Source organism: Charadrius vociferus, unplaced genomic scaffold (genome assembly GCF_000708025.1).
Source record: "Charadrius vociferus isolate BGI_N301 unplaced genomic scaffold, ASM70802v2 scaffold43, whole genome shotgun sequence".
Classification (NCBI taxonomy): domain Eukaryota; kingdom Metazoa; phylum Chordata; class Aves; order Charadriiformes; family Charadriidae; genus Charadrius; species Charadrius vociferus.
In genome coordinates, this window is record NW_009648043.1 from 7,425,431 (window position 1) to 7,445,515 (window position 20,085).

The window sequence follows — 20,085 nt, forward strand, 5'->3', positions numbered from 1 at the left end:
GTCTGTTCTTTTTTTCTCTCTCTCTCTTTTTTTATTCCCCCCCTTTCTTTGCAAGTTCCTTTCCTCCTTTTGTGAAATTTAGGTTTCATTTGTATTTCAGGCAAAACCTGACTTTGAGTTATTTTTCTAAATTACTACAAAACATTGTGTTTCTTATTTTTTTCAGAAGAAAATTAAACTATATTATTTATAGATGGATTATGATAACTGTGGGGAAGCAGAAATATTTGCAAGAATGCAAAAGAGAATGGGAAGATATTGCTAGCTCTGATTTTTCGTAGGATGCAAGTAGTTTAATTGTATTACTGTAGGTTGAAGAAGAGCGTGATGAAACACAGAGACAGCTCTCTCAGGAAAAGAGTGCCAGAGCCCTGCAAGAAGGAATTTTGAACAACCACCTTTGGAGACAAAAGGAACTAGAAGAAGAGACAAGAAGAACTATAGGAAAAAATTCAGAAGTAAGCAGATTTTTTTTTTTTTTCTAATTAATTAAATTTTACCATGTTAGTTCTAAAGTCATAATAAATCTTTTGTAACTTTTTCAGCTTCTTGATAGATTATTTACAGTTTATCAGTGTAACTTAACTGTGTAAATACCTTTTCTGTTTTCCGTTGTGTCTTTAAAAATTCTGGAAAGCATCATCAGTTCTGTATGTACCTGAATTGGATGTGGAAGTATGAAACTAATAGGAGACACTATTTACAGTGTCTTAAGTCATCTGTTATTTTTCATTTCATAGACATTTTATCATCACTTTTTAAGGTTTATAGCAGTGAAACACCTACCTACCTATGCCAAGGTTGACCAGGAAGTTGTTGAACCACTGACTCTTGGTGTTCCTGTCATTTGTTTTTTTAATTACTTATTCCCTTATCAAATTTGCTTTCTTCAAGTATGCCTTTCTTTTCCACATCCACATACCAAAATTTTATGAAGGAATATCAGCAATGAATTAAACTCTCTGTAGTGGTTAGAATAATTGGAAGAGAAAAAGAAATCATAAACACTGTACAAAAAAAAATCTTGAAAAGAGTTTACTGAATTTACTAAGAATGTGCAGTGCTTGTAAGAATCATTTGTTCTCAGCTGTGCTGCCCAATAAATGTAGGGTGAATATGTTTTTGTGGAAAAAAGTTATATATTTAAATAACAGGAAATATACAGGACTTGCATTCCAGGGATGATTGAGTTGTATAGTTAACGTTCAGGATAACAAAGGGGTAAGTGTTAAGAAGACATTTGAGAAGGAAAATAACCTTTTAGCCTTGTTTTTACCAGATTTGTAACACAGCTAAATTAACCTGAAAGGCATGCACACACAAGAAAGCACTGTCATTTTTAAAAGCTTTATACTTGAGATACTTTGAATATCTTTATTGCTTGTTTGCTAGTTTAAGAACAAAAAAAAAAAGGCACTGTATATCTGGGATGTTCATTTAGGTCTTAAGGGTATGTTACGTTTCCATTGTGTGCATACATTGTATACGTGCATAGGTTCAAAGAGTAGCTTATGTATGACCTGAAATTTCACTCTCATCTTTGAAGTCATGCTTCAGTATTAGAAATGTTAAAATGCATTTTAATGCTGAAGTGGTTTTGTAGATTCATTTCCCAACTGGCTATTTATTAATGTTCCCTGTCATTCAGGAATCCGACACTGAGAGAGAAAAGGATCTGTTGTACAAAAATCAGTTACTGCAAGATGAGATTGCAATGCTAAGACTAGAACTTGATCAAGTAAGACTTAGGCACCAGGAGGAAGAAGGAAAATATTTAGAGGAAAATGAGACCTTGAAGGAAAAAAATGAAGATCTCAAAAAGGAACTTAAGCTGAACGAGGAAGCCTTAACACAAACAGTTTTTCAGTATAATGGACAGCTGAACTTATTAAAGACAGAATCTGCGGTGCTAACTTCCAAACTTGAGCAGACAAAAGAAAGCAAAGACAGACTAGAGACGGAAATTGAATCATTTCGTTCCCGCCTGAACACTACTGTTCAAGAACTCGAACGTCATCAGTCATCAAAAAGTGATGTCGAACGAACATTTCAGAGAGAACGTGATGAATGGCTTCGCTTGCAAGACAAGCTCCATCATGACCTCTCTGATGTGCGAGAAACCAACAAGAGCTTGTCTCAGCAGCTGAGTAAAGCTGAAAGCAAAGCAAATAGTCTAGAAAATGAGCTTCATCAGTTGAAACAAACGCTCAGAGAAAAAACATTGCTTTTAGAAATGACACAGAAAGAATTAAGTCAAGCCCAGTGTCAGGCAAAGGAATGCGATCATGCTCGACAACTTGAGAAAGATCAAGTAAGCAAATTTATGATAAAGCAAGAATCCATGCAGGAGCGATTGGCCCAGCTCCAGAGCGAAAACCTTTTACTCCGTCAGCAACTGGAAGATATGCAGAACAAGGGGATCATCAAAGAAAAAGTAGTGAATGATGTGCAGGACCGGTTTAACGATATTTTTAACAAACTCAGAGCTGATACTGAAAAACAAGTTTACCTAGTGGAAGAGAGAAACAAGGAATTAAATGCCAAATGTACTGATTTAAGAGAACAAGTCTTTAAATATGAGACTGACAAAGTAGAAAGAGAGGTAAAGTATATGTTTGGAAAGAACAATTTAAACTTTGTCAGTTCTTAATATATTTTTTTTTCCTAAAATGTACCATGTATAAGTTATGTGCATGGGACCAAACAATGCTGATTTGTTCTGGTTTGTTGTGTTTCTCTTGGAATTGTGGAAGGTTTTAGCTAAAACAGGATGTTACTGCTCAGATCTGTGCAGAGAACAGAAAAAAGGTATCCAAGTTTAAGCTTTGATCAAGAAAGGTGATTCTTCTCTAGAACTTTTTTCAGCTCTTTTCCTTAGTCCATTTTGTGTCCTATAGAATTATTTTATTTATTTGATGTTTTTTATAGATGTACTGCACTGATGACACAAATAAGAGTGGTATAAAAGGAAGAACTAACCAATATGCAAAGGTTGAGGCATGAAGATGCAGACAGGTGAAGTGATGAGGTTTATTCTAAGCTCCTACAGAGAAAAAAAAATTGCTTCTCCATAAGTTGCTATCAAAATTGAAGAGTATTAGTAGTGTCCAGGTGTTAATTTATGTGTTTTGGGGGCTCTAAGGGGCCTGCCTGTTCCTCAAGAAGTTCATTTCAGACACTGACTTAAGCTTTCTCTTCTCTTTTATGATACGTAGCCATATTTAAATGTGTTCTTTCTTTGTGGCTCTGTGAAAGACTAATTAACTGGACAGAAGACTCATTAGGACATCAGTTAAACTGTCTTTCTGCAGATTCACAGAGTACATGAGCGTGAAACATGCACCTATGCAGAGTACTAGCGTAATTTATTTTGCTCAAATATGCATGAACGAAGTATTGCTCCCATTTCTGCATGTAGATGGTTTTTGTCAAGTAAAAGGGTGGAAGAGAATGAAGGCAGGGTAGGAGTGAGGAATAGGTAGGCAGTTGAAAAAGCTATAGGCAATGGGAGAATGCATTATTATATACGTTCCTAGGAGTAGGCAGAGTCTTCTCTATTGATAGAGTATTCTACCAATTCTAGGTGGAGCAATGATTTAAAAGTTGCCTTACCCATTTTGTTTAATGTACTTTCTGGAAAATAGGAACTAATCACATCCAGTATTTAGACACTCTGATGTGAGGTTTGTCGCCCTTAATGATTTGAATGGTGATTTAAAATTGCATTTCCTTCTTCATAACAAATCCGCAATCTTTGAGTTAGTATCGGCATGTGTCAGATAAGGACCTTATTTTTCATTTGTCAATTACTTTTTTTTGGGGGGGGGGGGGAGAAGGGGAGAACTCTGGCAGTCCTGTCAATCATTTTAATCTGTGAATTACTTTATATTCTTACTACCAAAAGAACAGGTTCCTTTTCAAGGTACTAGAGAGATATCTATAGATGAACTGTCCAGATTTTTGTAAACCTAATCTGTCAGTGTAAAGGCAGTTGTTATTCTAAAATGAACTTGGTAAGAAGACTGCAAGAGGATGTGATTCAACATACACTTAAAGTGTATCTCAAAAGAGCTTTCAGGTATATGTATTCATTTAATTGTATTTGTATAATGGAGGAATAGAACAAAGAATGATCTAATACAAAATCCTGCCTTTGGTCATCAGAGTAATATCTGCAGTCAAACTATGGCTCTTGCATCACAACAGATTTCTTCGGGTTTTGTTAGAAAAAAATACATGACTGCAGTGGGTGCTTGTGTATTTTTCCAAGAAGAAGAATACTTGAGCCCTTTTTATGTATTAGGAAACAGAATCCTCCTGAACAGCTACTGATAGTTTGGAGGTGCTCAGCTGAGAAAGATGAAGAGAGGTCGTGGTCTGTGCAGGTGCCTGCTGGTGGTGGGCAAAATTTCATACCTTTGAGTTCAATCCACATACAGGTCTAATTGTATAATCAAGTTAATATTAAGGTATATTTCACGTTCTTACAACTTTCTTCATGCTCATTTAACTGTTTAATTAGGGCATGGTCAGACAACTGCAGCAAGAGCTTGCCGATGCTCTTAAAAAGCAATCTATGTCAGAAGCTTCACTTGAAGTTACTACACGCTACCGCAGTGACCTGGAGGAAGACAAGCTACGCTTACAAAAGGAATTGGAAAAGGTTAAAACCAAGGTACATAATGTCTGTAACTGTATGAATAAATCTGAGGGTGGCCATTGAAAGTAGGAGCTCCTGTTGTCCTAAAACCCAAGAAAAAACTTGAACAGGATATATTTAATGACGTGTGAATGAATTGCACTGTTTCATAAAATTAGTGTCTGTGTCTTTCACAGGAGGACACTATGTCCTTAGTTGGACAAAGGTTTGTATTTGCTAATCTGCTTTGCAAAATAAACTGATGTGTCTATAGCTTATTGCATTTGGTTTGGCAAAGCAGGTTATCTGGTTTCTGAAAAACAATAGAAATACTGAACTGCTGCATTTGGGCTTTTTGTGCTGTCTATGCTTTGTCCCTCTCACACCCCGCCACTGGGTAACATGTCAATTCTGAACGCTTTTGTAACTTATTCTGCATTTTTTTTTTTTCTGCTTTGTTTGGCCCTGCTATATTTTGCCATCCTTAAGCGGAATTTTGCGAGTGAAGCGTAAGCTGCTTTCTGAGGTGGGGACTCCCTCTTGCAGTCTTCTTACAAAAACTGAGGTATAGAGGGCCTGGACTTCTGAAATAGAAATGATCTTAATCTCCTTACAAGGGAGTCGTGAAGTCACTTTAGGAGAAGCATCAACTTTTTAATTCATATTTTCAATAGAGGAGCAAACAAGTGGATACGAAGTGTATCATGAGTCAGTGAAAGGGTAGGAGGGGCAGTGTCGGTGCTTAGAAGCGTGTTATAGGAAATCAATGCAGGGATGGGAGAGGCCAGTATAAAAGATGATGAACACATTTTTAATTGATTTGCTAGTAGAAGTAAAGGTTTGAATGTACTTACAGTGATTACAGTTCTTTGAGTAGAGGGTATGTGCAGATATATGGAGTAACTTGAATTCTTCAGCAGCAGTTGACTCCTCTACATAAAAGCTCACCAGACTAGTGTGGATTCTTACTGTGATTTTACAGCTGCGGGAGTCGGAAGAACAGCACCTTCAGTCTGAGCATTGTGTTCATGACTTGAAGACTGCCTTGGATAATAAGGAAAGAGAAGTAATGGCCTCTTCCCAGAAACAGCAAGACATCCTGTTGGCATCTTCTGGGACTAATACTACTATAAAACAACTGGAAGAACATGTGCAGCGGTAAGAGAATAGTGAAAGAAGGTGTTTGTTGCATTCTGGGATTGTGTGAAAACAACAGGGTAGCCTTGTTGCATCAAGTTAATACATGATTTTGAAGGATGCTTTTATTTTAGATTATGTTATTTCACACTGTTGTTACAGAATTGGTGCCCTGATGGATTTCCATAATAAAACCTGTATTTCTTTTTAAGCCTTGAAATTGAAAATGCCAGATTGGAAGCCACAGTCCAGCAACAAAGCAATAGGATTGAAGCCCTTCAGAGAGATCTGCAAGCCTCTGCCTCAGTAAGCTGGTCATAAACTTCCCTGTTTGTGAGCTCCTGAGCCTCATCACCTATTTCTGTGTGTCATGGTTTAACACCAGCGAGCAACAAGGACCAAGCAGCTGCTTGCTCACCCCCCCAGAAGGACGGGGACAAGAGAGGGAGAAAAAGGAGGAGAAAGGGAGAAAAAAACAAAACTGATTGGTTGAGATAAAGACATTTTAATGGAACAATAATAGAAAAGGGAAATAACAATAATAATAATGACACAAATCACTCTCACTGTCTAGTGAATTGTCACCATCCTGAGCAATGATCTCAGATTCCCCCTCCCCCAGCCAACCCCATTTATATGCTGAGCATGATGTCTATGGTACGGAATATTCTCTTGGCTATTCCATTATTCTGTCTATGTTCCTTCTCAGCTTCTATGGGAAGCTGAAAAGAGTCCTTGAAAATCATAAACATCACCTAGCAACAACTAAAACAATATGTATTGTTAACATTCCTGTCACTGCAATCACTAGAAAGACAATTAACTTTCCTGACTGAAACCAGGACACTGTGGGGAAATTTTAACATTAGGTTTTCCTGGAGAGCCTAGGGGAGTTTGGTTCCTGCATTCTGCTGAATAAAGTCTGCTTGGAAAGCAGCCTGGTCCATTCCCCAGGTTTCTGGCTTTAAGAGTTTTCCCATGCTACTGTAGCAAGTCCTACTTAATGCTCTAGAAGGTAAGGATTTGACACTAGTACGCTGGTGTAACTATTGTCTGCTTTAGACCCATTGTGACATGAGATGCTGTTTCAGACGCTTGTTGCAATGTGTATCATTAAAGGTATTCATTGAGTTAACTCGTGGAAATTCCACAGGGGATATTAATGCCAGGCACTTTGTGCCGGAGGCCTGATGGGCATCATCACACTGGAACAAAAATTATATTGCCCAGAGCTTTTGATGTGCAGACTTATTTTTCCTTTAGCCGCTTTCTGTGTGTTTGTTTTCATGAAACAGTGAAGAGGAATGTCTGTGTTATCATTTGCAGAACTAAGTGAAAGCCTTGGAATTTCCCACTGCCTCTACGCAGTGGTTAATTTAAACTCAGATAAGGTGTTTTCATCTGTGGCCTGTACGGAGCAAATGATTTTTGTATTGTAACCAGTGAGCTAGGGTTCTTGTTACGACTGTAGTTGTTAATTTTTGCTGAAGAGATTTTGAAAATAACTACATGTGAAAGTTGAACGTTGTGATGTACTGATACTGACAAGAGAAGAGGGAAAGCAGTCACGATGCTGGTCCTTCCCCTTTGGTTAACAGGGCATGGTTTTCAAATGCACTGTGGATGGTAAAAGCTACTCCTGCTTGTTTTCACTGAAGATTCTTTGTATCCCGCATGGTGTTCTCTCTCCCTAAAGCAAACAGCAGAAGTGATGATTGCTAACAGTTTTACAGTGGCATCAAACTAAGGCCATTTTGATGTTTGGTGCTGGGTGTAAATACTATAGGAATAAAGAGGTGTATGTAATGTTTATGTTTGGTAATGAGGTGTAAACTTCAGTCTGGAAAGTCATAGTGTGTCTTTTTGCTTCTTTTAATGCTTCTGTAGGTTCATAACCGCCTGGAAGACTTGATAACTAGCTTACAGACAACACAAGCAGCTGCAGAGGACCACCACCATCAGCAGGTATGTGACTGGCTTCTGTGAATGACTGTTTTAGTCTTTGATGAAAAGATCAGGTGGGCTGTGCAGGCACAGTTCAACTGACAAATACCATTCTGGTTTTAGGGCAAGACACCCTCAAGGGAAAAGGCTGTAAATTTCCTCATTGCCCTGCTGCTGTGTTTTGTAGCTGTGGTGTGGTGTGCAAGATACTTGTGTTCATCAGTATGATTTGTCTGATGAATTCTCTCCCCCAGCCCAGCAGGGGGGAGCGGGCAAGTGGCTGTGTGGTGCTTAGTTGCCTACTGGAGTTAAACCATGACAGATGATGGATAAGATGGATATTGTGGGCAGGAGGGACATTGTGGTTGACAGCTGAGAGAGGAGACTGGACTTGGGAGTTGTAGGGTGATTTTGTGTGTGTGTGTGTGTGTGTGTGTGGTTTTATCCCCCAGAGATGAAACCTCATCTTGTCCCTTCTGAAGTGTTTGTTCTTTCCACCGGCTTCAATTGCTGTTCTTGGTTATGTTTCCTGAGGTGTGTTTTACACTCCGTGTTAAGCTTAACCGTAGATGTTGGATGGGAAGAGGAGACCTTAGGCCTGTTTCCATTAAAGTTACTGCTTTCTAGTGCAGTGTTGTCTTTCCAGTCACCTTAGTATTTTCTTTTGCCACTGTTGCTTTCACAGATGCAAAAGCAGAATGTGCTGGGTCTGACATTAAAGGATTCGCACAGCATGTGGGAAGAGCAATTGAAGTCAAGATTCCACCTTGAAGAGCGTGTTGCTCAGCTTGACAGGGAAAAGGCTGAACTCGTGGAACAGGTGAGTCCAGAAGATTCTCCAGATGCTTAGCCAATACCCAGGAGAACAGTGTTCACCTTTTTGTCAAGTTCTTGCATACTCAGCTTTTTCTGTTATCCCTGCCATTCAGGCTCTGAGTATCTTGTGATTTGGGGATCATCCAGGAAGCAAATAAAAGCTAGCTGGGTATCTTTGTGTAAATTCAGGAGTGGTTCTGTTGGGAAGAATTCCCAGTGTGGTTTGCAATCTGTTGAGCACAGTGAGCAAGGCTGCAGTTCCCCAGGTCTTTCTTAGGTTCCTTCTGGTCATCTTCTGACCCCTTGGTTTCTGGGCAGGGTTAAAATGTTTCCAGTGCAATGTATGGTGAAGCTGCTGTGTGTTTTCGGGGTAGCAGCAGCTTAAAAGCCTTGCAGAAGAATGTGCTGAAGGAATTCTGGGCAAGTTGACTAGTGCTTGGGAAACAAGAAATGGCTGCCAGTCCCCAAGGGGCAGTCTTTCCCTTCTCTCCTTTTCTGTAGAGGAAAAATGGAAGTACAAAGTTAAAACAGCTGCCAGCTCTCCTCTGGTTTGGCTGAGAAAACACCAAGAGGAAGAACAACATGTGAATAAGTAAATAGTCACAAAGAGATGGAGGTAACGGCAGAAGGGAATAAAACATTGAAGAATTCCAAAAGATCACATTCATCCACAAGCCCCTGCCTGCTGGTCGTTGAAGATCCCAAGAAAGCTTTTGATTGATCTATGTTCTCCTGTGATGTGCATACGTATGTAATCCCTTCTGTGAGCACAGGAACTGCTGAAAGTGTTCTCCAGCATCTTTTCCATCTTTTTGCCTTGAAGCGTTAGAAGAGGGTGGTCTTTGCTTCAGTGGGGGCATCTGTTTCTGTTGTTAGGTATTGGCCTGTTTGATGTGAAACATGAAATGATTAAATGTTCTCGGGAATTCTATGCCTTCATGTTCTGTGGAATTTGGCTAACAGATAGAGACGTACTGCAGCTTCTCTGTGGAGAATGCTAGATGCACATACTGCATGTAGATACTGTTCCTGTGCTGTATGTGTCATGTTTTTCTACTTTGAAAGTGTGAGAGTGAAAGAAAGAAGGTGAAGAAGCTGGTAGAGTTGAAACGCCCAGTCGAACTGCGTTTGGACCAAGAAATGAAAAGAAACATCGAACTGCAGAAAGACTGTAAGAGGTATGGGGTTTTAGGATGGTGAACAGGTATCCCTGGGTATAAGTCAAGCTTTATTGAACTTTAACGTAAAAATAGGTGTGTGTAACTGTTTGTGAGGAAATTCAAGCCTCGTGTTAGTTCTTGCTAGGTGCTTCTGTACATAAGCCCATAGTTCTCAATAGCTGCCAAAAGAACTGCAAATGCAGGTTGCCCTGCAGTTCTCCTGGGAGGGAAGGAGGTATTTTATTCCTCTTTTCAGGTGAAATTTGGACCCTCCAATTGATTTGTGGCATGGGAATGGTGTTTTTTCTCAGTAATTCCTGGTTCGTCAAACACATTAAAGATGAAGGAAGCCATGTCTGCACTATTTACGTAAGAGTACGGGAAATAGACCAGTTGTTCCTTTGCATCATTGTTTTCTTCACTAATTTGTTCTGTAGGTTGAAGAGACTTCTGAACAGAGCTATGAAGAAACTAAGGGTGTATGAGGAGAGAGAGAGAGAGTCCCAGCTTAATTTGCAGGGAGAAATGAAGAACAGGTATTCCGAAATGGTCAATGAAGTTGGTAGATTAAGAACAAAGGTGAGCTCTGGTTTGTTTGGGGTTTTTTTTGGTGGTGGTTTTTCTTTTGAAACCTGTGCTATACTTCTTTTCATGCTGTTGATTTTTTTTTTCCTTGGCTGTATTTTGGAATTGATTGACTTTTCTTGATGCTCCTTCTGCAGATAGAGTAGTAGGGTGACTATAACTGATACTGATGTATTTATCATTATGGGTAAAGATGAAAACATTATGTGCAAAGCAATATCTGCAAGGCCACTTCAAGGGCAGGCTGTTCTGTAGAGAAAGGGTGAGCCAAGAGTAACAGCAAGGTCACTGTCTGTGACCTCACGGACCAGGAAACAGTCCCACAGGCCCTCACCAAGAAGAGCAGAACAAGCCCAGAGACAGTAAGCAGGGTCAGCCAGGAGTGCACATCACCAAGCGAGTCCTTAGGGGCAGGCAGGTCTGCAGTCCATCCCAGTCACGTCCATGGGTGAGGGTCAGAGCTCAGAGCAGCTTGAGGCTATGGCAGCATCTTCTAGGTCTGACAGATTAATTCTTTCTCTGGAAGAGAGGAGTAACGCTGACATACCTCGAACAACTAATGAAGTTGACTTTGCCCACGATCAGCCCCTGAGCCCTGTCTTAGGCACAATTTGAGCAGCAGGCAGTTCAGGTTTTGCTTTTCTAAATGGTGTCATTGCTTCCCAGGGCATGATGCAGTGAAGTGATGCAGAGAAGTCCTGTAACTTATTGCTCAATAGTAGCTGTCTCAGCCCACCTTTCCCTAGTCTCTACTTAGAAGCAGAGTTCCCAGAAGTGCTTTTGAGGTTGCTGTGGCTGTTCAGTAGCATGTAACCTTTTGTCTACTTCTCCACTCATTACTCAGATTTGTTGATAAAGCAGCCGTGTTTCAGAGCTATGTTTGTATTTAGAAGGTACTGCAGAATGAGTCAACTGCCTTTGCAGTGGCTCATTTTTAGTCCAAAAGTTAGTAGCATTTTTATGTTTCTTTTTAGAAGAGTTATTTTGAATGACAGGGAAGAGCATTACATTTAGGCAGTTTTTAATAAGCCCAAAGTTTCTACCTTCTGTTAGAGACTCTTTCAAGTGTTTAATATGCTAGTTTCCTCCACACTTTTATTAAAAAAAAAGACAGGACATCATGTTTTATGTTCAGTAGGTATAGAAAAGGTATGTTTCTGCAGGGGGGAACAGGACAGAGCTGTAGTTGACCTTAGGGACCTGTTGAAAGTCTGATATTTCCTGCAACTTTTTGAAAATAAACTGCAGCTTTGACCTAAAGAGAATACGTTTTCTTCCATCACTGCTGTAAAAACTGTGTTCTGAACCACTATTTACAAATCTTTCAGTGTAATAGAAAAAAAAAAAAGGTGCGTCCTTTTCTTGTCTTGTCAGTTCTGTAATGAAGCTTTGACTGTGTTGTCAGCGTATAAAAAATTCCTCTAAAGCATGAACCCTGTTGTTTCTGATGAAACCAGAAGGTGGCTAGCTATGGGTGTGTTTGTTTTCCCATGAAGGCACAAGCATCTCACGGAAGAATAGCCCTAGTGCTTTTCAATCTAGACCTGTGGGTGAAAGGCTGCTAGTTTGGTACCTCTTGGTATGTGACCTACTACAGAAGACCTGGGAAGGGAAGACAACCTGAGGAATCCTATCAGAAATTATGTGAAAGCTGTTCTTGTTGTAAGAGAAAAGCCTGGTTTCACTTTGGTTTTAATACTGACTCAGCAGATGATAAATACTGTCTCGATGGCCAACCCCTTTACTGATTTTCACAGAATTGACAAATTTTATATCACTCTATGTTCTTTTTTTTTTTTTTTCTGTCTACAGGTTGGTGAACTTTCCCAGCAGCTGGAGATAGAGTCTAAAAAATGCATGCAGCTAGAAGCACAAAATCAGGATTTGCGAGAAGAGTTGTCCACCATGCGTGGCAACCATGAAAAACTGGAGAAGAGCAAATGCCAGCTGAAAGAAGAGGTGGCTAACCTCAAACACCGTTTGGAAACTAACATGGTGGATCACAGCCAAATAGAACAATATAAAAGAGAGATGGAAGAACGAGCTGGACAAGAAATAAGACAAAAACTACAAGAAGTCAATCTGTTTTTGCAGGTAAGTGGATTTCTCACATGTGTCCGTAGTCTCTATTAGATACTTTTGTTGTGGTTGTGATTTTTTTTTAGTGTTTTATTTTTGGTGCCTGATTCTGTGTGTTAGAGCTGTACTTCTGTCCTTCCTGAAGGGAATATGGTTGAGCAAGAGTGCTTTCATGTGTGTATAACGTGCCTGCAGGTCCCTGAATCAAAAGCTTGCCCAAGGTAGATTTTGATTTTGCAGTTCTTTGGGGATATATCGCTGTCCCCTGGTCTTATTCTTGCTGTTTATCCTTGAGTGGGTATTACAACTTACAGTTGTCGTGGCCAGACAGACAGGTCCTGCTTTGTCACGGTACAAGGGAAGTTGCTCAGAAAAGAAGTCACCGAAGTTGGGGGGGTGGGGGAGGGTGGAGGTGAGGGATCCTCATAATTTCTTTGAGGAATCCTTTTCTATATGCCCTGTCCTACAGAGACAGTGTTCTTTCACTAGTAGCTTTGATGAATAATAGTGCTAAGAGGAGGGTTCTTTCTGAGTGAAAAGAATTATTTAACGTGGTAGTTTCAGGGTTCTGCCTTGATTGTTGATGGCAGTGAGAAGGCATAGTTGCCTCCTGAGTAAAGCTGGGCCCTTGAAATCGGGTACATACAATTGACTGGTGGGGAGAGGTCTCTTTTTCTTTGCAGTGGTTAAAAGTGCAATATCTGCTTTAGACGCAGGCAGCCTCCCAAGACAGATTAGAGCAAATCAGAGCCAGTCATCACGCTTCACTGAGAAACCAGCTAAAACACAGAATTAGAGATCTCGAATGTGAATTGGACAGGATAAAAAATACCCAACAAGACAGTATTTTTCAAAAAGAATCCACGCAGGCAGAAGTGGAAAGGTACAAAGAGCTGTATCTGGAGGAAGTAAAAATTAGAAGATGCCTAGCAAATAAACTGGAAAGGTAAGTCCATGCTTTTTTGGAGTAGTAATAAGATACTAGTTTTTCCTTATGCATTTTCCTCCTGAAATCCCTCTTCTTCATCTGGCCAGCATTATGTATGTAAGCATAAGATGACATATTTGTGAGGAAAGTACCTTAAGACCCTTCCCCTTCATTAGAACTGTCTTAATTTCTTTTTAGTATTCCAGCAGTAACACCACTGATCATGGCATTAGTGGGGTATTTTTTTTAATTTGATTGTGTTTTAACAGGCAGGCTTTTTGCCAATCTCTAACGCTTCTCCTCTTATTCTGTGTATGGCAGAAAACATAAATTTCACATCCTATACTGCTTGAATAAGGATAGGCCCTTCAGAGAACAGAATTTGATTCTGTGAAGAAAAAATAAATAAATAAATCTTTATTGGCTTCCATTTTAGCAGTGTGTCTGAGTTTTGAGCTTTCCTTGGGAAAGGGAGAGTAGCCCAGAGTTCTTATGCAGGTGACATACCTTTCAGAAGCGCTGTGTAAACACATGGCATTCACAGATTGCTTTGAAGGCCTAAGTGTTGGTAACTCCTGCTGCTCCTTGCAGGTAGTGCGACTTCTTAGAAATAGATTCTCCAAAAAAACTCAAATCAAATTATGTTCTTGCTTTGGATGCTCTTAATCCCTTGCACTGTCAGAAGTCAAATAATAGTCAAAGACATGGAGGGTAACTTTGCGAAAGTGTTACTACCAAAGATAATTCTTTGTATACTTCTGAATATTTCAGAGCTAATGAGAGACTAGCAGAAGCCAACGCTAAGCTCCTTCAGGAGCGCCATAGAAGCAAATCTTTAATTGCAAGCAGCATTGTCAGTGGAGGTCTGGCTGCAAGTCCAGTTCTGTATTCAACTGAACTGGGACATCTTGGCAACAATTTGGCACTGAACAGAAGTCTAAGCCTAGGAGGAAGCTTCCTAAGCCCAACCGGGAACGCGTTATCGTCAAGGAACAAGGTTGAAGCCTACGTGGCGAAGGTAAGCATTTTGAAATGCCATTATCAACTACTGCTAAAGAGTATCCATAGGCAAGGTTATGCTTTTTATCCTAAAGTTAGAATCCATTATAGTTCCAAACCATATGGTCTGATATGCCAAAACAACTGCTAATCATCAAAAAAGTATGCAACTGTATGTGGTAGGGGTGAAGACTTTTGCTTATCAGGGTTGTACAAATTTCCAAGAGTGCTCAAAGACCAAAAAAATACTGACATCGAAATAACGAACTGTGTAACTACATTCTTTTACAAGAGAAACTGTAATAAAGAATACTGTGGCATAGGAATTTTCCCCCTGTACTTGGCACTGGTGAGGCCGCACCTTGAGTACTGTGTTCAGTTTTGGGCCCCTCACTACAAGAAGGACATTGAGGCATTGGAGCGTGTCCAGAGAAGGGCTACAAAGCTGGTGAGGGGTCTGGAGTACAAGTCTTATGAGGAACGACTGAGGGAACTGGGGTTGTTTAGCCTGGAGAAGAGGAGGCTGAGGGGAGACCTTATCACCCTCTACAACTACCTGAAAGGAGGTTGTAGAGAGGTGTGGGCTGACCTCTTCTCCCTGGTGAAAAGTGATAAGACGACAGGAAATGGATTCAAGTTATGTCAGGGGAGGTTTAGATTGGATATTAGGAAACATTTTTTCACTGAAAGGGTTATTAGACATGGGAATAGCCTGCCCAGGGAGGTGGTGGATTCGCCATCCCTGGAGGTGTTTAAAAAAAGGGTAGATGTGTACTTGGGGACATGGTTTAGAAGTGGTTTTGTCAGGGTAGGTTAATGGTTGGACTTGATGATCTTAAAGGTCCCTTCCAACCTCAGCGCTTCTATGATTCTGTGATAGGAAGTTCCCAGCTAAGATCTTAATTTAATTTTAATGTATAGTATGTATGACCTATTTAAAACAGCTAACTATGATGAGTGCAAAATCCCATCAGGCATCTTTGAGACACCTTTTCCTTCTTCACTGATCTTCATTCTGGGAATTTCTTTGCTGGAACTTGTTTTAGTACATTAATACCAACAAAGGGATGCTTCAAAAATAGGATTATATGAACGGGATCCCATAACTTCTCACTTTATATTTCAGTGTGGGTTGTATGCTATGCATATGAGGGTTGTATGTATGGAGGCATTTGTTTTTGTAGTTCCTGCTATGTGTTATTACATGAAAAGGTAAAGTTAACCACTTGGGAAGTCTTCACGGCTTTCTGATTTTGCAGCCATGCTGCAACCTCTGCAATGCCTCTGGTCAAAGTATGCCCTGTAATTAGCAGTCAGTTTGATTGCGTATCCCTCACAGAATGGTGAGATATCATAAGATTTGGAAACCAGATGTCAACAGTTGTAATCAGTTTCCCACCTAGCATAGGATTGAGGTACGGCCAAGCTTCTCTATTCAGGCAGTGTTCTATCCCTCACATTTTCTGTTGTTGAATGAATTTGAGAAGTATTCGTTCACTTCTAAGAGCATCTCAGCTCAGTGGTCCCACCCACATTGGAAAGAACCCATTTAAACAATGTGTCTACGTACCACACCTGGGTTAAAAAAAAAACAACAAAACAACCCAAAAAAAAGCCAAAAACCACAAAACCCCACCAAAACCAGACAAAGCATTCTAGGTAATGTGTAGCAGTATCAGTTGCAGAGGTGAACTTTTCTGTATCGCCATGAATGTGTTTTTCAGGTGTGAGGGGTGGACATACAGTACAGAAAGAACTCAGGAGGCGATCAGTACCGTACCATCTGCAGGGCTGTTCTGCATGCAGGCAGTGGAAAGGAGGCAAAATTCCGGGACCCACTGCAAAAGTGGAATAGCGAGGCGGCCAGTACAAGGGAACAAGATGGGTAGGGAGCGGGGAACAAGTGAGGAAGAGAAAGGATAGAGAGATGGGACCAGGATGTTAAAAGAAGAAAAAGGCAAAGGAGAAAACCATCCCACTTCTAGGAAAAAAGCTGCCCTAGTTTAAAAGAAAAGGGTTAACAGTTGTGCCTTTTTTGAAGAAGAAGAAACAGGAAAAAAACACAATGAAGGGAAAGAATGTGGGAGTACTCTGTGCTTCTTAACTGAATTACAGCAACATTCTTCAGGTAGTCCTTTCCATTTTAATTTTCCAGAAGAAATTGGAACTCTGGGCATCTCAAAGTTCTGTCAATATCAAGATAGATACCTTTACTGGTTTACTAGCTTAAGTATATTACAAGGCTATTTCATAGCTCGTTGTTTTTATCAAGTTGCTAACATATGCAGATATATATTTCAAAGAGAGACTGCTTTGAACATTTTGGGAAAAATAGTTCCCAAATCTACTTGTGAAAAACATTTGAGCCGATTCCAAGGAAAGTGTGCATTAGATCTGAGAATGGTGATCCTGTTCTCACTCCGTGTCCTGACTTCAACAGCAACCACAAAGTTTCTTTTCTGAGCATGTCTCTCGCGTTTTGTGATGGATTGCCATGCTGGGGGGTGCTTTCAGGTTTTGGTACTATTTTTTGAGGGCTCACTTTGGAGGTTTAAAAAAGAGAGCCAAAAAAAAACCCATCAGCCTTGAGCAGACTCTCAAGGAAGTTAAACAATTATGTATGACACTTCCTCAGTCTGCAATTACTGATGGCAGGTGGGGTTTTCTGTTTCTTAGCTTGGGGGCTTTCTTATATACCTAAATGTCTCCTTCCTAGTGCAGTTTTGTAAATAGGACTTAGTCCCCTGAAGTTCTCTCTGATCTTGTTTTCAGCCTACGGAGACTTTTACTTTATCCTCAGCTCCTCTGTTGACAACAATTGGCTCTTACTATACACAGTTTGTCTTCTCAGGATTAGCTTTTAATTCTAATGTAGTATTCTATAGTTTGCTTCCCTGAATGAGGGTGCATAAAACTATATTGCTAAATCCTCAGAGAACTTGCCAATTTCTTACCATTTCTGCCAGGTTCTCTTAAGAAAAAACTGGGAATCTCAGCACGCCTGTTTTCCCTCAATCAAAGCAGAAGGCTGGTCTCTGGGACTGAGAATTACTGGTGTGAATTTATCCTCCCTGTTACTAAATCCAGCTGCACATCCTTTTGTGATACCTCTTCCTGTAATGACCAGTTAGGGAACAACTAATTGTAATGGCACTGTCTGTGGCCTCAAGTCAGTCTGTTCAGTGTATTCAGGAAAGTCTTAAGACCTGATCTTCTCTTTCGGAGTCCTTCAGAAAAAAGGAACAGGGTTCTCAGAGGTGCAGTAGTTGCTAGGGGACATGCATCTAAGTGGGTATTTCACTTAGAACAGCTGGCTTCCGTTTCCTCAGCTGGGTGCAGTATGTCATTAACAGTGAAGTCGCCCCATATCTCTGAGAAACTGAAAGTACAGGATTCCTGACGTGTGTCTAAAAAGGAGGATTGAATTGGAAAATAAGGCTTTAAGTCAGGAAGCAACAAAAGGGAAAAACTGCATGTGTCCTTCTGCATGCAGTAGTGGGTGGTGAATCTCGATCAGTTTCCAAGTGCAAAATTGCCAGATGCACAGTCTGTGCTGTCATTTCTGCGGGAGTGCTGTGTCATTCAGTAGACAAGTTGGAGCGTGAGAAAAGAATTCATACATGACAGTTTTAGTCTTTTTTGAAGTACTTTGCCAGTTGTGCTGTGTAGTACTCTGCCTGTTCACCAGATTATTTAAAGACAGAAGAGTTGCTCTGGCTCTAAGCCTTTTCTTCACTTCACTGTTTGCTTGAATTATGCCTCAGATGTTTTTTTCCAGCAACCTGGTTCCCTTCTACAGAATTTGTCTTGCCTTTAAATTCAAGCTGAGCAGTGCCTCCTTGGCTGGAGATTACAAATGCTCCTGCCACTAAAGCTCATAATGACAGGGAGTTAAGGAGCTTAAATTGCAGCGTACCTTAGGTAGTCCTCTTTCACTTCTTTTTTTAGTCAAGCTGTCTGTGCAGATTTGGTGGTTCTTGCAGTCGCTTCCTCAAGGTGAGACAGGCTCCTTGAAGCAGAGGACACGCCATTCTTAAGAGGAGGATGTTTATGTAAACTTGGTTTGTGCAAAAGCTTTTAAATAGCTTCAGGGGCAAGAAGGTGAAAATACTTCACACTGCTACTATTAAAAATGCTGGTATCAACTCTTTGTCCGTGCAACTGTTGGAAAAAACATTGGTAAATCATGCTGATTGCAAACAAGAGGAAGAAGTGCTCCTCTGGCAAGTGGACACGGTTGCTGCTTTTAGACATAACTAAGGAATTTGGAGTTTAAAGGCTTGAAAGATTTCAGTTTTCCTAAACCACTACTTAATACGAGAGGCGAATGTTTGTGATGTTGCATGTAGCCTTACATTTTGAAGATGGTCATGTTGCAAGCTCAGCAAAAAATGAACATTTTATTTAAAAAAAACAAAAAAACCCACAAACATAAAGAAATGTGTTCCACTGCAGTATAGCCCCTTCCTCCTTATCAAATATATATGCTACAGAAATTAATAACCTTGAAATGACAGTGCGAAAGTATCTTGAAAAATATAAAAAAGTTCATATTGACTCAAGCTCCTTAACCAGTAAAATCCCAATCACATGCAAATGTCTCTGGGGTTTTTGGTTGTTTTTATTTTTATTAGAGCTCCAGTAGTGAGGAATAAATTACAAATACTTGAAAAATTCTGTGCATGTAATAACAAACAGTGACTGTAGCAACTAGCAGTTCATTAAGTTCTGGAAGGAGGTTGGCTGAAATGTTGTAGGACTTGTGTCATAAGAAGGATGTACGTGTGTATTGCCTGTCCTTTACAGGAATAAAGAAATCTTTGACACAGCCTTTTTATTTTTTTATGATCTGCTCTGCTGACTCTCAGACTGCTTATAAATTAGCATGTCACCATCCAGAACTAAACTGAATCAAGCAGATGAAACAAAAATACGAGGCACTGTTAGTGGTCTGTGTATCATAGCTTAGGAACTGCTGCCTCAGTCCATAGACTAAGGCAAGGAATGTCTGCTGCAAGTGCTGCAGGGAGATTTTAGGACTGGAGTCCTGTTGTTAGGTTTAGCAAATGTCAAGCTTAAATTCTAACAGTTGTGCCAAAGGCTAGTGAAAATTAATATGGGTGTCTTGACACAGAAAATAATAGTGAACTCTGCTAGCTGCAACCAGTGTGAGTCAGTCGTTTTATGAAACCACTTTTCATACATAATGTGAGAAAGGGGATGTCTGCTTCCTACTGTATCTCTCAATTGCTGTTCCTTTTCTGATTCCTTTTCGTTTTCCATCTGCACTCTTGTATTGTAGCAGTCTTTGTATTGTTAGATTTTTTTACTTGCTTCATTTACATCTAGGCCATGTTCTTATTTCTCACTGAAGACCTTTGAACTTAAGGCCGTTTTTCTTTCTTCTTCAGCTCCTTAATCAAAAATCTGTTCTTTTTTCTCTTCTCTGCAGCCAGATACATGACAAGGTTTGTAGCCAGTATTGTTTAATATTGGGTGGTATTTTATACTCAAAATGCTTTGTCTATTTATGCTTTTAGGTTTTGATTAAAACTTACTGATACATTCACATTTTCCTAATACTGCAAATATTTTGAACTTGCTAGTTTGTCCAAGTGAAAGAATGATTGCTGCTGAGTACTTCTATGCTTTATGTATTTGCAACGCTATGGTTTCCGTAGTAGTTAACCATCTGTAAGATGACAGTGTATGGATTGGATCTGTTATAATGGAACATCTTTAAACTATAGAAGTAGGCTGGTTTACCCTCCTTGCTAGTTCTGATAATCAACAACTTC

General features: G+C 40.0%; 1 protein-coding gene across 1 annotated transcript in view; it reads left to right on the plus strand.

The window, feature by feature from the left end:
* Positions 1-20,085, plus strand: part of ANKRD26 (ankyrin repeat domain 26) — a 71,768-nt gene that overhangs the window by 48,160 nt on the left and 3,523 nt on the right. Inside the window, exons 33-44 of the mRNA XM_009883697.1 lie at positions 312-458; positions 1,649-2,602; positions 4,523-4,675; positions 5,622-5,797; positions 5,989-6,082; positions 7,664-7,741; positions 8,406-8,540; positions 9,602-9,714; positions 10,134-10,275; positions 12,094-12,375; positions 13,071-13,306; positions 14,060-14,306. Coding sequence (XP_009881999.1) covers positions 312-458; positions 1,649-2,602; positions 4,523-4,675; positions 5,622-5,797; positions 5,989-6,082; positions 7,664-7,741; positions 8,406-8,540; positions 9,602-9,714; positions 10,134-10,275; positions 12,094-12,375; positions 13,071-13,306; positions 14,060-14,306 — 2,757 coding nt within the window. The remainder of the gene's footprint in view (positions 1-311; positions 459-1,648; positions 2,603-4,522; positions 4,676-5,621; positions 5,798-5,988; positions 6,083-7,663; positions 7,742-8,405; positions 8,541-9,601; positions 9,715-10,133; positions 10,276-12,093; positions 12,376-13,070; positions 13,307-14,059; positions 14,307-20,085) is intronic.